Source organism: Numenius arquata, chromosome 1 (genome assembly GCF_964106895.1).
Source record: "Numenius arquata chromosome 1, bNumArq3.hap1.1, whole genome shotgun sequence".
Classification (NCBI taxonomy): Eukaryota; Metazoa; Chordata; class Aves; order Charadriiformes; family Scolopacidae; genus Numenius; species Numenius arquata.
The window spans coordinates 44323272-44341612 of record NC_133576.1 but is presented as its reverse complement, the minus strand read 5'-3'; the positions used below and the strand labels follow the sequence as shown (position 1 = coordinate 44341612).

Sequence of the window (18341 nt, the reverse complement as noted above, 5' to 3'; positions counted from 1 at the left end):
AATTACTGTGCAAAGTGACAGTGAGGTGATTTGCCTGACTCCTGCGTCACTGGCAGGCCCTGAGTCCTGCCAAGCTCCTGCAAGCACTGTGAAGCTGCTGCTTTGCAGAGAAGCGAAGTACCACTTGCATTCAGCAAGACAACCCATCCTCAACATCTGCAGGAGGCAGGCATGAGCCATAAGGTAGATTTTTAGGGCATTTTCCTCTGTAAAAAGTAAGAAAGCACTACTTTGCATTCAGGCAAATAAGATCTTTTTAAAGAGTGATTGTTTTTGAATACTGCAGCTCACATATGAAACAAAAAAACTGTGACATAAAATACAAAGCAGGTCTTTTCAGTTTGGGCTATTATTACTGATTAATATGGACTGAGGGTGGCTATGATGTACTACCCTCTGTCCTTTTCCTTATGATTTACTCCCTTCCATTCTTCTTGGCCTTTTGAGAAAGGAGAGCCCTTCCCTTGCCTCCCCGCATTGACTTAGCTGTAATTGTGTCTGTATGGGAGGCTCTTGACTTGTCATCCGAGTTATGTAGATCACTGCTATGTCTGACTGAGTAGAGGGGTTTGGGGAAAAGTCAGAATACAGAGAATTTCCTGCATATTAAGATCATTGAGAATTGTAGTTGCTAAAAGGAGAAGAAAAAAAAATTAGTAGAAGTAAAAGGAACTGTGTGTGTGAAAGCAGAAGATACTTAACATTATGTAAAACCTGACTGACTCATCGTTCTGCTGTCTCACTAGTAACTGTGTTAGAACTGCACAGTGCCCCTGTCACCACAGCAGTTCACTGCAATCCAGAAAAAATAACAGAAGAGGTAACTTGCATCCCCCCTTCACCCAATTATTCAGAAACACAGGACTTTCCAGGCCAGATCACACGGTGGTTTGATGACCTCCAGTGCCCAAGCTCCACAAGTGATTAGTGCCAAAGCATTTCCCCACCTCTGTCCTGACCCCCGAATTAGAGGGACCAGATGGTTCTGCTGCGTTTTCCATAGAAAAGAGAGGAATTTCTTCAGAGCCTGACGGCTAACAGCAGGACGGTGCCCCAGGAGTGCTGGTGACAGCCCAGGCATGTTTCTCTGATGCCTCTTGAGGATACATGTGGGTCCTCTGTCTCCCACCATGTCATTGGTGGAAAATGGGTGGAAAAGCCAGCCGTGAGGGTCCTGTGGGATTTCAGAGACTGGAGCTGAATGCCATTGGCCTTCTGGCTCCAGTTCAAGGAGTGTACTGCATTTCCAGTGGGATTCAGCAGGCTGTGCGTGGGGAAGGGAACATGTCTGGTCAGTTGAGCGGGTGAATGAGACTGATTAGGCTGAAACACTTAAGATACGAAACGAAAAGATGAGATCCATGGACTGGAATTTCTGAATATAATTAAACCTGACAGGGGAAACAAACAAAAAAAAAAAGTTGTTTACAGGCCAAACTACTGGGAGCTCTCAGAAGATGGAGGCCTCTCGGGTCTCACCTCAAATGTCACCAGCCTGTTTCACGACACTGAAGGTAGAGGCCGGGAAGAGCCCGGCGCCAGAAGCAGAAGGGAGACCGGCCCCGGGGGAAGGCGGCGGGTGTGTCCCCCACCCCGAGGGTCTGTTAACAGGGCAGTCCTCTGGCCGTTGCCGCACCCCTCCCGGGACTCCCGCGCCGCGAGCCAGCAGGCAGCCCGGGAGGCCTCCTGGAGCGGTCGGGGCTCGCCGCTTTCGGTCGCACAGCGCCGGCCGCCGGGGCTTCTCCTCGGGGGCGAGAGGGCGGCGGGACAGGAGGGCCCCTCTCCCCGCGCCACCCGCCGCCGCCGCCGCCGTGAGGGGCGGGGCCGGCCGTTGGGCTCAGCACCCGGGACAGCAGCAGCGCGAGCCCCCCTCCCCGCGCGCGCGCCTTGGTTGCCAGGGGCGACGGCGACGCTGCGGCCATGTCGGATCTGAGCGAGGAGGAGGAAGAGGCCGAAGAGGCCGAGGCCAATTTGGGGGTTCGCCGGGGCGAGCGGGGTGCCGCTGGCGGCTCAGCAGCACGGGCGGGGGCAGCTCTGCCCCGTCTCCCGGCCCCTGCGGCGGCGGGGGTCCCGTCCCGGGGAGGGAAGAGGCAGACGGCCCCGGGCGCCTCGGGCAGGGGGTGGGGGAGAGCCGGGGGGAAGGGAAGAGTGAATGTTACCGGTCAGGGCGTCTTAAATACCGTGTGCCGGCCGTGCCGAGCCTGGGAGAGCTCCCGAGGCGCTTCATCGGTGGGGACGGGGGTTTGGGAAGTGGGGCTGTGCCGCTTCAGTTGGGACCTGCCTGACTTTCTCCACTGGGTGAAAAGAAGTCGTCCATACTTCCCAGAAGTGTGTCAGGAAGGGAGGAAAGCCTCTGGGTGCCAGGACCTGAGGAAAGCGTCTGCATAAGCAGCACATCTGTTGGCCAGGTGTCCCTGCGGTCTCTGATTCAAAGCCAAATGGGAGTAGCTTTGAGAAAATGCCTGTTTTCCTCTGTTTAATGAGGTTAGATTCAGTCAGGTCTAGCCCTCTTAAACAATTTTTTTTTTCCCTACATTTTATCAGGAGTATGAAGGTGAACGCAATCCAGAAGGTGAGCGACATGGACGTGGAAAAGCATTTCTACCCAATGGTGATACATACGATGGAGAATATGAATATGGCTTTAGAAATGGACAGGTAAGACAGTGACAGAAGGCAGTGGTTGTGCTTATGTTTCAGCAGTTCTGTTATTTTGGGCACTATATTGAAACAAGATTGAGAACTGACAAGTATTTTATCTATACCAATATGTTTCAGGGGACCTACAGATTTAAAAATGGTGCTTGCTACATTGGAAAATATGTTCAAAACAAAAAGCATGGCCAGGGCATTTTTTTTTATCCAGATGGATCAAAATATGAAGGTAAAACCCAGTTGCAAGGATTTCTGTAACTGAAAGGACACATTCTCCCAGCTACCCCCTTTTCCCCTCCCTCCCCTCTCCCATGTCTGGAATGCAAGGAGATAGTGAACTGAAGAGCATTTTAAGGGTTATTTTAAGAGATACATTTTAAGAGTTATTTTAAGGAGATACATGTTCTATGAAATTTTTCTTTTTAGTCCTTTTTGACTACAAGTTCTAAGAAGTGTGGGTTTATGTCAATTACTGTGAGAAGTGTCGTGTTTAGTAGCAGTTTATGCTTCTCACGTCCTCCTTTCAAGTGGAGTGTTCCAAGTCCTGAGAAATATTAAAGATCTTTTACAAATCAGTGCAATCTTGATAGAAGAGAGTGTAATTACATATTTCTGAATGATGATTAGAACCACAGAGTGCTCAGAATAAAGCATTTTATAACTTTATTAGGTCCATCCTTAAAAAAAAATCTGATTAGAGGACTTAGGGACTGGGGTGTCTGTGAAGTTTGAAGAAGTTGAAACTCACATTGTTTCCCTTCTTTCAGGATAGTACTCAAAACCTTCTGAGTATCAGTTAGGCTAGGCAAGACAGAACATTCACATTGTGAGGGCTAGAACCAGAGAGCAAAAAGAGCAGCCCAATTCTTGCCTTACAGGAGCATATCCACCTGTAATATTATTTTTTTTTAATTTTTTTAAGTGTGAATAGAAGAGTAATTAAGACACGCAATCTAGCATTCTTTTAAGTATATATGACCCCTTACTGACAGGACAATTTTAGCAAATGAGTCAAACTAAAGTAGTCCCCCTTGTTATTTGAGTGGAGATGTCACATTATCTAATGAAACTGTAATAAATTACCAAATGTAAAGACAGGAGCAGGATGTTACATGGCTTTTTGTGTTCATCTTAAGATAATGGAGATAGACCATGATGCACAAAATGTGTTTGGAGTGTAAGGGAGATCAGGCAGCTGCATAAATAAGCATGATGAGGGACAGACAGAAACAAAAAGACAAGGGTTTAGAGTAAGGAACAGCGTTAAGAAGGGGTAAGGAACCACAATGATGTTGTACCTTCCTTTTCCTTCTCTAAAAATTAATGTATAATAACTTTCCAAACTGACCACTGTATCACACAATGAAATATACCACATCTCACTCTATTTTTATTGTGTTCTCATTAAAGGAGACTGGGTGAATGACCAGAGACATGGCCATGGAGTGTATACATATGCAAATGGAGACACCTATACTGGAGAATGGTTTAATCACAATAGGTTTGTTTCATTCTTGCAGTGGTGTTTCAAGTCACCTAATGGCATTAAAATGCAAAGGTTATTTTCAAAGTTTGGCTGACTGTAGCAAATCAAGTGCTACGGTAACCTTGGCAATGTAGGCCAACTTGAGTCATTTCAACTACTTAAATAATACAGTTGTAATACCTAAATTATAACAATATTTTACATTCTTACTATTCAGTAATACAAAGCATAATTTTTATTTTCTCCTTAGGCATGGACAAGGCACATATATCTATAAAGATACAGGAGCTATATATATTGGTGGCTGGGTAAATGGAAACCAGGAAGGAGAAGCTGAACTTATCTACCTAAACCATAGATTTAGGGGCAAGTTTTTGAATGGAAATGTAAGTATGCTGGAAAGCTCTCTATTCATCTGAACAGTTAGCATGGAATTGCCTTAATATAATCTATTTCCACTGAAAATAAGAAGCTGGGATCCTGATTTTTTGTAATGTTTCTGGTATCACCAGTGTAACAGAAGAAACCAAATTAATCTGCAGGACAGAATGCCAAGTTTCTCTGCAACTTTGCTTTCAAACTATAGTGTTATTGACTATTGCAGGAATTTTGTAGTAAAGCATATTTTACATTTATATGCTTAGAATGTACTAACTTTATAGTTTTGCTGACTTTTTTGTATCTTTGTGCAGCCTGTAGGTCATGGCAAATATATCTTTGATATTGGGTGTGAACAGCATGGTGAATACATACAATCGGAGCAGGTAAAAGAAATAGTGCAAATTATACTGAATATCAGAGAACTCAGTAAATCAAATCTATTGTTGAGTAATCTATAAAATATCTTATAGATACTGACATTAAAGTAGATCTAATCTGTCAAAAAAGGGTAGACACTCATGAATTCTTAAGAACTGAGTGAGGTTTCATTTTGCTTTTTTCTTTAGCTTCTCTACTGTGTAAGCTTTGACAGGTACAAGGTCTGATTTTTGCACTCACTTGCAATCAGGAGTCCTTTCTGCTTAACATTTAGAAGAATCGGGACCTTCCCAAAACGTTTGAAGTTTCAAACCACAGAAGAATGTAGATGTATTTGTCTGTACATTAAGCCTGTATTCCACTTTGTTCTGAACATCAGAAAACAATGAAAAGTATTTCCTCTTCTATTTGTGAGTTGCTTGATGCTATGTGTACAAATGGTAATTTCCAGCAGATTAATGTTCTGGAAATATGTCTCATTGTTGTACTGGTCCTGTTAGGAGCTTAATATCCACAGCTTAATATCCTAATAACTGTAAGGAGCAGCTGGGATCAGAGCCTGTTTTGATCAGGGCCTGTTTTTCCTTCTCCTTCATGCATGAATGTTTTGAAATGTTTCTGATTAATATGGTGCAAAATAGCTATATAAGTGAGAAATATATCTTAATAGTACTGTTTTGGTTTCAAGAAAATACGCCACATTTTAGCTTATAGTTTGCTACCTGGGTTGTTAGTTCCCATTACACACTCTTTGAAAATTCTCCAATGCACTAATTGTTTCTTAAGACAAGGAAAAAATAATAATAATTAAAAAATCCTATCCTTAGTGATAGAGATTTGCAAAACATGGAGAATGTTTTGCTTTTTTGGCTAAAAGCAAGAGATCCTCAAATTAAGTACCAGATTCATATGAGTATCCAAAGTGAAGTGTATCCAGTATCCTCAGTTCAGTTGGGAATTATTGGATGAGCTGATTTGGGATATTAGGCCATTGATGTGGGGGTTAAATACAAATTTAAGAATCCAAGGTTAAGCACTCAGCTTCTGAAAATCATTACTCAGGAATAATTTCTTCTTATGTGAATGCTGTAGTGACTGTGTAAAGGAGGAGACAGTGCTGTCACTAAAGTAAGATTGAATTTTGCCTCTTTGCTTTAGTTGAAGTAATTGCAGAACAAGGCCTATTTAAAAAAAATAAAATAAATTAGCTTGCAATACAGATAATGATTCCATTATTAAGACTCCCTCATATTTGGATTAAAAAAAAGCATGTTTTTTTAAATAATAATAATAATAATAAATCCTCAAATTTCAAAAACATAAGCTTTGTGCAATACCTTGCTGCTTCCTAGATCCATTCCAAGGTCTTACCTAAGCAAAGATTGAGGCAGAAAAAGCTGTTTTGCCATTCTGTTGCTGTGTGAGAGAGAAAGTGTAACAGCTACCGGACAGAGCATTAGGTCTTATTTGCTGCTGTTATACTGTAGACAGGCATAGAAGAGGAGAAATGGTTGACAGGCCCCTCACAGCCATTCTGTTCAAGGGAGAGACAAAATTTTCCCTTAAAGAAAGCAAGCTAGGAAGCCTTGATCATTAATAACAGTCAACTGACTTCATCAAGTCCAAAGTGTAGTTGTCTTCCAAGATTTGTGACTGTTGAAGTTCCTCCACCTGTAAATACTTTAAAAAGCCATGTCATTGCCATTTTGAGCCCAGATAAAGAACCATCATCTTGGTTACTTCCTTAATACCTGTAAGATGTGATGCTGGATTTCATGAGTTATCTTCTAGGATAAAGGAGAGGTAGAAGAAGAGGAGGAACTCTCATTTCTTGGGGTAACAAAATGGAAAGCATCAGAAATTACCAAATTAACACTCTGGACTCCTCATGGGGAAAAACCATCTTCTCCCAGAGAAGCCTCCCAAGTGGTAGCAGAAGCAGTGAAAGAAGGAACAGCAGCAGGAGTAACTGAAAATGATGAAAAAATGCCATCGATTACAGGTTTGTTCTTCTGGACAGCTGGAAACTCCATGCTTTGACTATCCCCTGAAAATGTGTTTTTCAGGTTTTATATCAAGTAGTGTGAGAGGTTTGGGTTTATTTGGTTTCATTACCACATATTAAAAGTTGGGAGCTTCCAAGCCTGTTTGTAAACTGCTGTATAACTGTCTTGGGAAGCCTGTGAATCATTTTAGTCTATATCATCACCTGTTAATACAAAAAAACTTCTTTACAGTGAGGGTGACAGAGCACTGGGACAGGCTGCCCAAGGAAGTCGTGGAGTCCCTTTCTCTGGAGATTTTCAAGACCCGCCTTGATACAGTCCTGAGTAATGTGCTCTGGGCAATCCTGCTTTAGCAGGGGAGTTGGACTAGATGATCTCTAGAGGTCCCTTCCAACTCTGACAATTCCATGACTCCGTGATCCGTGATTCTGTAAAGACTGCAGATTTCAGTAAGAGTTATTAGTGACTGCATGAAAATAATGGCTGAGTACAAATTTGTAAAATTTTGTTTGCTATTTCTAATTTCTCATATTTCAGTCACTAATGAGCCTGCTGACAGTGAGGAAGATGAGCCTTCTCCTCAAGAAGTACCCAGTGAAGTTTTTACCCCAGCAAAGGATGCAGGAGAGGAAGATGAGGGAAGCAGAGAGGAAGAAGAAAACCAAGATCAGGAGGATCAAGGTGAGGAATGGAGCATCCATGCTCATTCTTCAATTAGCAATCAAGGTTTGGAATCATGTATGTTAATCAGCTGAAGGCATGCTGCTGCTGAGAGGTCTGTTATCAAGCTGAAGAGACCATGGGAATCTCTACCTTTCATAAGGGGGGACAGTCCTCTGTAGATGTAAACTGGTTTTGAGTAGTCAAATTCATATAATGTAACAGTACAAATTAGAAGTGACACTTCAGCGTCGTGTTATCTATGAATGTACAGTTGACAGCACTTGCAAAGCTGATTTTATCAGTGATTACATTTGCAAACTTTTTTTGTTGTACAAAAAAGAGAGAGAAAATTTCAGACCTTAGGTTTTGAGCACTCCACTTTTTTCTCATGAATGGAACTGTGTACTCTTATTCTCTCAACTGAAGTTGAAGTTAAGCAGGCAAAACAAATCTGAAGAAATAAATTTTAGTTGTTGTTATGCGTCATGGTTTGAACAGCCTCTGGTTGATTTTTTTCGTTTACAAACCAAAGAGATTTGGAATTCAGACGCTCAGGTTTTCTTCCAGGCAGTTCAGAAGCCTGTTTTAAATACAAAATTACTAAGAAGCAACAAAAGGATACACCTATGATTACTCATGTTTAGCCTATAGACCTTCACTCAATTGTGTTGTTTGTATTTATTAAGTGTTGACATTTACAAGCTTACATATCTGATGTATGAAAACATAAGATAAATTTATCCATTTGTAATCAATCCATTTTACAATAAATCAAAGCAAAGCACTGTCTACAGGGATCAGAAAGACTATTAAATCATGTGAAAAAGCCTGGAGATATGCACTAAACATTTAGGTCAGCTCTTGAAATTTTCATAGTTTTATTTGTTCTCATTTTTTACCCATCACCTCTGAAGGTGCACTCCTGCTTCAGGGCAGACTAGCCAGCTAGCCTCTCTGGTGTGTGGGACTGACATTTTATGGGACCCTGGCCTTGGATCAGATCCACCAGGAATCTAAGCAGGTTTCCTGCATAGCTCTGCTTTGGATTTGGCAAAAGTTCATTGAGCCTGATTTGTCTCAAAGTCGTTTGGACTCATATAACCATTTTTGACTGAACTTGATTCTAACAAATTTTCTGGCCTACCACAATGAAGCAGCTCTGGTATTCCCATTGGTTTTTAGTGGGTTTTTTGGTTTTTGTTTTTTTAAAGAACAAATGGACCCAAGAATCTGTCAGAGACAGTATAGATGCAGATTCCAATGCATGAAAACACAGGAATGTGACAGATATTCTCTAAGTTCCTTCCAGCTCTTTATTGCTAGAATCAAAGAGTTGGATTTTATACATTTTTTCAGTATAGGTCTACATCCATAATTAATTAGGCAACATATTGTTCCCCTTGTCTTTATGTTTAGCAAGATTAAGTTATAGTAAGAGGAAATGATTTGAAGAAAATATGCATACTGTGAAGAGCAGATGTAACAAAATCTGGTTTCTTGCAGCCTTGTATTCTCTGTCCCATTACCATCATTTTTTTCCACACAGGAATTCCATCCATCTTTTTTGCTCCATGTTTCTTATGATACTTGTCTAAATGGAAGACATTCTTTGGCTATTCCAGAGTTACATATGGGCTGGCTGGCAGTCAATATGTGTGTACTGAGCCTGTCTGGCAGCTGACAAACAACATATAACAGTTAAATTCAAGTATTGGCAGTGAAAGGCAATGCAAAGATGACTGAGATAGACAGCATACTCCTATAATTATGTTTTAGTTTCAAGTATTACTTTCCAGTATTTTATAATAAAATGCATTTCTCTGTCCTGTCTTTCCTTCACCTCCACAGAAACTACTGGTTTAGAGGATAAGGAAGATGAATCAAAGGAAGCAGAGTAATTGGATACAAGTAAAGACAAAGAACCAAAAAAAGGAAATTTCAGAGTGAATCATTTATTATGGTAACCCTGCAATATTTTTATTCAGTTAAGATGCTTTGAATAAACATTTCTGTCACTGTTCCGTCTGGAATATGTATCTCTGAAACTTTTACGATCTCAGAGTACACCGTCTCGTGACAACTTTATTCCATGTAGCAGGTAGTAAATTGTTGAAACCAGTACAGGATTATTCTGGATTCACGATGTTGTGTCTTCACAAGTTTGCAGAAGCAAACTCTGTCTTCTCCCACTACTGGTAGTTCTTCTCTTCCTTGAACCCTGCCTCTGGGCACATAGACCTGGGGGTCTTGCTTGTGAAGACAAAGACAAAGGCAGCATTAGTCTTCCCAGCTCTATCTGTATCCTCTGTCCCTAGACCACTGATTACAGGCCTATGTTTTCTTTGGTTATTTTTTTATTGTTCATGTAGCTGTAGAAGCTATTCTTGTTGCCCTAAATCTCCCCATGCCAGTTTGAAGTCAAACTTAATTTTGCTTTCCTAACACACTAGTGCAGTGTATTTAAATTCTTTGTAGTCTGTTTTTTCTTCCATTTTCATAGAATCATCTAGGTTGGAAGGGACCTTTAAGATCATCGAGTCCAACCGTTAACCTAACACTGCCAAATCCACCAGTAAAACATGCACCTCAGTGCCACATGTACATGTCTTTTAAGTACCTCCAGGGATGGTGACTCAACCACTTCCCTGGGCAGCCTGTTCCAATGCGTGATAACCCTTTCAGTGAAGAAATTTTTCCCTGTATCCAAACTAAACCTCCCCTGGCACAACTTGAGGCCATTTCCTCTTGTCCTTTCACCTGTTACTTAGGAGAAGAGATCGACCCCACCTCTCTACAACCTCCTTTCAGGTAGTTGTAGAGAGCGATAACGTCTCCCCTGAGACTTCTTTTCTCCAGGTTAAACAACCCCAGTTCAGGTCAGTCCCAAATTTCTTGTTTGCCTTGTGGCCTTCCTTAAGCTGCTTAAAGGAGACTGTCAACCATCAGAGTGAGGAAGCTGATCTGTAACAAATTCCCAACACCTATGTCATGTTTAATAAACTTGCTGATCCACAGGCTCTCAAACAGCATGTTGTCCAATAGTATAGAAGGGCTCCATGCATTCAAGCTGCTTCTTCACATAGAAGAAAACTCTGCCTCTCATTTTCCCTTTCTGTCTTTACTAACGAGCCACTCATTCACTGGAGAGCTCCAGTTGTGGTGTGAGCAGTCCCACCATTTTTCATTTTTTCCAAGAATGTAACAGTTCTGCATCTGCACACAGAGCAGTTTCTAGTTCCTCCTTTTTGTTTCCCAGACTGGATCCATTTGTATACATATACCTAAGGTAGGTTCCCTTTTGGCTTGTTTTACCTTGCCTGAGGGGTAGCTTGTTCCCACCACCCTGTCCCATTTAAGTTCTTTCACTTAGCGTAAGCAATTATCACCATCCTCCAAGGTATCGAATTTGAGTCTCTCCTCACCAGATTTACAAGCCTGTTGGCAAAGATAGCCTTACCCCACTTTGTTAGATCTCCTTGTTCCTCCAAGACAGATCCATGGTAATGAAAGCCAAAGCACTATCTATGACAACAGCCCTGTGACCAGTTGCTACCTCTCAGCGTTGTGTCCCCTCCTGCCTGACCTCTTCCCATGGAGGACTAAGGGGACATCCTGTGGGTTTCCATGTCCTCTGCTGCCCAGAATCCTACAGTTACTCTTGTTTTGCTCCAGGTGTCCCTCAGCAGTATGACTGATGGTGATTATCACACTAATGAGCAATGAAGGGTAACAATCAGAGGACCAGATGGGCCTTTGCCATCTTTCTACAACACTCAGTATCTGGGCATCTACCAAACAGCAAACCTCCCATGACAGCATGTCTGGTCAGCAGACAGGTTCCTTTATTCCCTGCAGAGGGGGGTCTCCAACTGCTAGACTTGCTGCTGATGCTCAGCTGGGCACAGCTGTCTCTGAAGCCTCCCTTGGCAGCATCTGTTCCCCTCCCATGGGTATTAGGGCTTAATACCAACTCTCTGCATTCAGGTCTGAGCAGGGAGGAGGAACATTTCTCCGGCTGCCAGCAGTTGAGAACTTTAGCAACCTTGCTCAGGGGAGTCCCTATCCACCACTCCATCCAGCACAGCCCCTAGACATCCCTCCACCTCAGGCTCAGGCTCTCACCTCTGTGGACAACCTGATGATATCCCATTTGCTCTCCTTAATAGTGAACAATCTGCACTCCTCCTTCTGCAGGTCCTTGGATAGACAGCACGTGGACCACTACACACCTCCCACAGGAGAGGACCCCATCACCCACAGCCCCAGTGAGACATCTGGACACAACATCCCTCTGCCCAAGGCCTGTCTAGGCTTCACCAGTGACATGCCAAGGGCACTTTCTTCACTGGTGTTGGAGATCAGACCTACTAGCTCATCAACACTGGTGTCACACAGTCCCACATGGTTTGCAGGAGAGCTTCTGCCTTTTCCCACCACCCACACAAACCACCAAAAGCTCTGCTTGCTGTATTGCTATCTGAATAAGCTCCCCTACACACCAGACAAAAAAACCCAGTGCAGCACCCCCTAATCAGCAGGCAGCTAACTTCTGAACATGCAGCTCCTTTTAAATCAAGAGCCTGTCAATTAGGAGGCAACCAGCAGGAGACAGCAGCTGTAGAAGGCCCCTAGAAGTTACCAGAATCAAATGACATTATATAAATAGTAAATTACAAGTACAGAAGAAGGCAGAGCTGCACAAAGTGTTGTACAAGCACTAAATGCCACGGACAGATCTTTTCTCCTTTTCTGCAGGTGAATAAAGCTGCTCTGAAATATTTTTTTTCCTGATAATATGTAAGCAATACCTTAATTATTAACATATATATCTGTCTGACTTTAATTGACTCTCTCAGTCTGTGAGGATATTGGTATGAATGTTGATGGGCCTGGAGCCCGAGGAAGAGAGTTGCCAGCCAGTAGCAGTTTGCTTTTGAAATAAAATAACTGGTTTTGGCCCAGCTGGAATAAGAGATGTTGTACTGATATTGATGAAACAAGACCTGCATTTTTTTATTCTTCACCTCAGAGCAGGAAATCTATACTGAAATTTTAGCTTAGGGGGAAAACGGGAAAACATTTTAACAAGTTCCTTTTCTTGACAACTCACAATTTCAGCAGAAGTATGCTCAGTAGTTTGAGAGGTAGTGATAAAAATGGATTAACAGAAAGCAGAGATAAAAAAATGAGTCATATAAATAGAGTTTATTGCTTCTTCCTGCAATTTTTCTCCTATCAGAAATGTCATATTGAGAAAATTCCCATGTAATCTTTCCCTTCCTATCTTACATGTCATTTTGTTTGCAATTTCTTGTCACACCAATTGTGACTTCAGTGAGCACTTTCAGAGGTGGTTATCTTTTCCTCTTTCTGCTTTCTTTGGCAAAAAGTGCTGCATTTCCATTATTACTGTAGCTAGATCAAAGCACACTTGCCTTGCTAACAATGGGATTTTTTTGTCTTTTTATGAAAAACTAACAATCCTTAGTTTACTTTCTAGTTTTAATATATTCTAGCGTAAATTTGAGAAATAGCAGCACAACATATTTCCCAAGTAATTTAGATTTTAAGGTAATCTTCAGGTCAAGCTGAGTTCACGCTTGGGTGATATATGAAATTACTTTCTCCCCTGCAGCTGCTAGTACTGTACTGTACATTAGTACATGAGTGACCTCCAGTGGTATACCTGCAAAAAGTGCATCTTGTCTGGAATACAATCAAGAACAGCCAAGAACATCTGGAAATCTCTAATGTGCTAAAAAGTGCTCCTGAGAAGATGGCTTGCTCCTTTTGGAAACCACCAGTGCTTTTGTAGGAGGAGACATTTCATTTCACTGTATTTTCCAGAAATACCTTAAGGATAATTTGGAAACTAGTTAGTAGTAGTTTGTTCATCCCTGCCTTGGAGAGGGAGGAACCCCTGCCAAAACTTGTTGCATGAAGGTATGCTAAACCTCTCTCATCCTTCTGCCTCTTCACTTCTCAGTCATGAAGAAAGACCATTTTAGATAGTATTAGAGCTCACCCTCCCAAAATGGGATGGGTGAGAAAACTGGAAGTTATAAAAGTGAGAAAACTCACAGGTTGAGGTAAAGACAGTTTAATAAGTAAAGCAAAAGCTGTGGGAGTAAGCAAAGCAAAACAAGGAATTAATTCACTGCTTCCCATCTGCGGGTAAGTGTTCAGCCATCTTCAGGAAAGCAGGGCTCCATCATACGTAATGGTTGCTTGGGAAGACAAATGCCATCACTCCAAATGCCGCCGCCAGCCCTCCAAACCCCCCTTCCTCCTTCTTCCTCCAGCTTTTTTTGCTGAGGAAAACATCATATGGGCTGGGATATCCCTTTGGTCAGTTGAGATCAGCTGTCCCAGATGTGTCCCCCTCAACTTCTCATGCATCTCCAGCCCACTCACTGGTGGGGTGGTATGAGAAGCAGAAAAGACCTTGATGCTGTTTAATCACTGTGCAGCAATAACTAAAACATCCCTGTGTTATCAAAACTGTTCTGGTCACAAATCCAAAACACAGCACCTTACTACGAAAAAAATTAACTCCATCCCAGCCAAAACCAGTACAGTAACCCAAAAGATGACATCCTTTGAACACGTCTTTGGTGAACTCCCTTGTTCAGCCTGTAGGCCCAGCAAAGAGATTATCTCTAATCTGCTTCTCTGTGCCAAGAGCATCTCTCCAGGTGTGATACGGACACAAAGATCTCTACACAAAGCGCTGCTGCGCCGTGTGGGCAGCTGAAGGGAGAAACTACAGTGCAGATGCAGGTGTCTGTGATTTCAGCCCTGCAGAAGAGGACAGATGACAGCAGAGTCTGAAGTTTTATTGTGTACATAAAGCGGGAAACAAAGCTGTAAAAGAGATTTACATGCGTGTTCCTTATTCTTCTGCCTGGAATACACAGCTTGGCTCCACTTGTGAAGGCGAGCAATTGTTCATTTGCCGACCCACGCAGTCACAGAGGTTTTCACCGGCAGAGCTATTTCCACAACAGACTCTTTAGAGGTTTTTTTTTTAAATGGCACAGTCACTCTCATGCGCTGGAGCAGTTTCTGAACCCTACGCAAATACAGTGATGTACCACGTGATTTTAAACTGAACACCACAGTTTGTCATAAATTAACGATGTCCTGACACAAGCTCTGTGGGATCGCAAAACCCCATTTCTTAAGTACATCTAGCTTGCTATTTTTCATAAAGACTGATGCTTTGGCAGGGTTCTTTTGAATAACTTGGTACCAGATAATAGGTTATATTCCATACACTTTCCATTCTGTGTATTATTTATTAAACTTTGCAGCTCACAGGTGGCAAGAGAAATCTGGCAGAACAATTGGGAAACGATATCATCTTAGCATCAGACAAATTCAGTGACAACTGAGCTTTAAAAGACAGAAATGAGGCCATTCTATTTTAAATATGTTCTGTCAAAACTGGATTAATGAATTTTCTTAAACAGATTTGCAACAGAAATTCCTGCTGTGAATCAGAAAGCATATGTGTGTTTGTAGCATCTATATTTGCTTCCCCCTCCCCAACCCAGCAGTATCTGAATACCAAAATGTTACAGATTTAGGCCCTGGTTTTCCAAACACTTAATTACACAACTAGTTCCATTGAGAAGGCATTTTCAGGTGGATCAGGTTAAATACTTTTAACCATATTGTTTTATTTTTATTCTTTACACCCGTAGAGGTAGGAGATGCTGCCTCCTGGGTATCCTCACCAAGAACCCAGGAAGCTCAGGGAGATCCCATTTGGAGGTTTTGCACAGTTTTCCTCCAAGTTTTTCTTCTAAGTAGGTGTTAGAATCAAGAGGCCTGAAGTGCTCTCCAGACCCTTTGTGATCTCCACAAAAACTGGACTGTAAAATTAAATGATTTACTATCCTTCCTAGTCCCTGTAGTACAATTTTTCATCTGTTCAAAGCTTTCATGCTGTTCTCAAGTTCAAAGTCATGAACATTTTAATTTTTAATCACCCATTAAAGAAAGCAGTAAAAGATCAAGATTAGACCTATACATTCTTCTGAACTCCCAAGAAACAGCTGCATACGGTCTTTTCATAAAATTTCCTATTGTTTCAGAGCATTTTAATGACAAAGCTCTCAGGATACAAACAAAAATCTACTCACTGCTTTATTCCCAGCCTAATGATTTAAAATTGTGCAAAGTGTACAGAAATAACTACTGTTCTGAGTCAGCAGAATTGCACATTCACCTTGCACCAGTATCAATGCTGGCACAAGGAAAAAACTTTGGAAAAATCAGGAACAAAACATTCATAGCATTTTTTAATCTTGCTTTTCAGAAGAACTGGGCTCAAGTGTCTCTCCACTCAGTTCTGCCTAAAAGTAATTGCAAACATTATAAATTTCTGTTACTGTCCTTTCAAACTGTATGGAAGGCGCATTCATGTTCAAAAAAAATTAAAAATGCTGCTCCTCTTCCCCATCCCTCAATCACACCAGGTCTTATTTAGTCATGTAAATCTGAGGTTGTGTTTTCCCACAAGGTGTCACCATACATTAACTTCACTGTAGGTCTTTATCAAAAGAATACATATTTTCAGTGTTTAAGATATAAACAAAACATTCAGATTCTCTAAGCATTACTAAAAGCATCTGTTAAAGTACATAACATTTAATGAAATAGATCCAATTAAAGAAAATGGCAATGGAGTACAGTAACATCTATTTTTTAAAGTTGCATAAGAAATACCGAAACTGGAAAAGTTTCCTATTTCTTTTGCCTATTACAAGAAGAACTTCAAAGCTTCTGAGGACATTTGCTTCATTTCACCTGTGTTCAGCAATTAGTTTCATATTATGAACACATCACATCAGGAATTCTCTCTCTCCTAAGCACTGGATTTTACAACTAAGAACCCTTGTACATTAAAAAAGTACATCAATTTCAGCTCTGATCCTAAAAAGTGTTCTTTAGAGATGAACCTGTGCTCACATGGGGCCCCAGGAAAGTCAAAAGCAGGGACCTTGTCAGTAGAAGAGCTTGTCCTTGCCCTTTCATTATTAAGACTGAGATACAGTTTCAATGCCTTGCTATTTCTGCTGCCTGTTCTTTCTGTTCAATTGATTTGGATGGTAGGAATAGAGACGTATTTTTAAGTTAACAAAAGTATTTTGCAACTAAGCGTTTGTCCTCACCTGCTCAGCACTGCAGGTCTAATTCAGTCTGAATTAGAATCACTGCAAGAGAAATATTTAAGCCCCCAAAACCTCTTTCCCACGTGCTCTAAGGTTTACTTCATTGCATTCACTGAAGTTAAATTAATCGGAGTGCACTTGTATCGAAAAAAAAAAGCATACTGGGATTTTGATTCAAATGTCTTAGCAATCTGCCTATTAAGAATTTTCAGTTTGCAAATAGTGTTCATGCTCTGTGTGTCTTTTGATTACATGCCAAGACTGGGTAAGCTGGTTGAATCCTTCCCCCATGTCCCCCCCAACCTGTAAGAAAGGTCTTAATAGAGAGAGAGGCTCTTTCCCCAGCTGTGTCCATCTCCCCTCTCAACACCTTCCTCTAGGGCAGCCTGCATGCACTTGTTTTGGATAGAAACTTGATGGACAGTAACAGGATTAGAGTGTGATAAACTGGCTTTTAGTAACATTATTTCTGCAGACCAAAAGGAGTGAAAAGCAGAGAGAAGTATTTCATGACTGTGTTGCACACAGCAGCAGCAGCATAGGAAAGCTGTTCAAAGAAAGGAGATGATGCTGTTCTTCCAGGTTACTTTTCACAACAGACCCACCCTGACAATGATTCCGGGTGACAAGAAAGATGTCATTTGGTGGTTAATTTTGGTGTTTTAGAAGAAGACCTAGATTCTTAACCCAAATTGGTATTTGCAGCACAATCTAGGATTAAAATATAAGAGTATAATGGAAAAAAAACCCCTTCTTTCTAAAAAGGTAGGGGAAAGTTTCTCATGAAAGCACTTGAAATTTTATGCCAGTAATACTTTAAAAGTGACCAGACTTTTTTCCTTTTTCTCTTTCTTGTCAGTCTTGTCAGTTGATGCCAACTCCATACTCTGCAGGCAGGTGCATCATGTAACGAGCAGACCACAGGTCTCACCTGCCTGTCCTTATCTGCTCCTGGCTCCGTTCCTGGCCCAGCAGTGTGCCATCATGCCCCACTCTCATGAGGTGTCACTTGGGCAGCAGGCATTTTCCCTTTCTGCATGAACCTGGAACACCACCATTGCTCCCTTCCATGCTTATCCTCACCTGGGCTTTTGTTTTGCCCCAACCAGCCTCTGTGTCTGGGCCACCAAACACAAGACCTCCCCTTATGCAATACAGTTGCATAGATATGTGCCCCACTGGAGAAGAAAGGCAATCCCCATGACTTGCCTGTGTTTCTTCTCACAGAGAAGAGATCAGTTCTGAGGCTGGAACAACTTAAAAGATCAAAAGAATATAGGCTAAGGTGTACAACACAGACTGCAAAGTCCTCCAGATGTATCTCTGGGGGTAAAAGACAACTTTTCAGAGGTGAAGGACAACATTAGCATGCACCATAACAAGTACAGCTGCTACCACAAGTTAAAACAGAGCCAGGTCTTTATCCAGAGGCTGTATCCCTAGAAAAACCTTGACCCAGAAATGCACACTCCATTTCTTGTCCACATTTCCTGCTCCCTTCTCGCTCGGATGGGTTCCTTGGTGAGGAAATGGGGCACCCAAACACCCTGCACCACCTGAACGCAGCCTGAGGCAGCAAGCGGTGTGGTGGGA

At 41.8% G+C, this 18341-nt stretch overlaps 1 protein-coding gene across 1 annotated transcript; it reads left to right on the top strand.

Annotated features, from left to right (window-relative positions):
- Positions 1-1902: 1902 nt before the first annotated feature.
- On the top strand, positions 1903-9589 carry RSPH1 (radial spoke head component 1). Its single transcript, XM_074155229.1, has 9 exons — positions 1903-1977; positions 2545-2658; positions 2779-2884; positions 4066-4156; positions 4392-4527; positions 4834-4905; positions 6692-6902; positions 7444-7587; positions 9418-9589. Exons 1-9 carry the CDS (start codon positions 1921-1923, stop codon positions 9465-9467), a joined length of 981 nt encoding a protein of 326 aa, XP_074011330.1. The 5' UTR covers positions 1903-1920; the 3' UTR covers positions 9468-9589.
- The last annotated feature ends 8752 nt before the right edge of the window (positions 9590-18341 follow it).

What these genes read in the sequence shown, in the direction of transcription:
- RSPH1 (XM_074155229.1), top strand. Translation starts at nt 1,921, where the DNA reads ATGTCGGATCTGAGCGAGGAGGAGGAAGAGGCCGAAGAGGCCGAGGCC. An exon ending in ATGGCTTTAGAAATGGACAG is followed by an intron (nt 2,659 to 2,778) that starts GTAAGACAGTGA and finishes AATATGTTTCAG; the next exon opens with GGGACCTACAGATTTAAAAA. An exon ending in GAATGGTTTAATCACAATAG is followed by an intron (nt 4,157 to 4,391) that starts GTTTGTTTCATT and finishes TTTTCTCCTTAG; the next exon opens with GCATGGACAAGGCACATATA.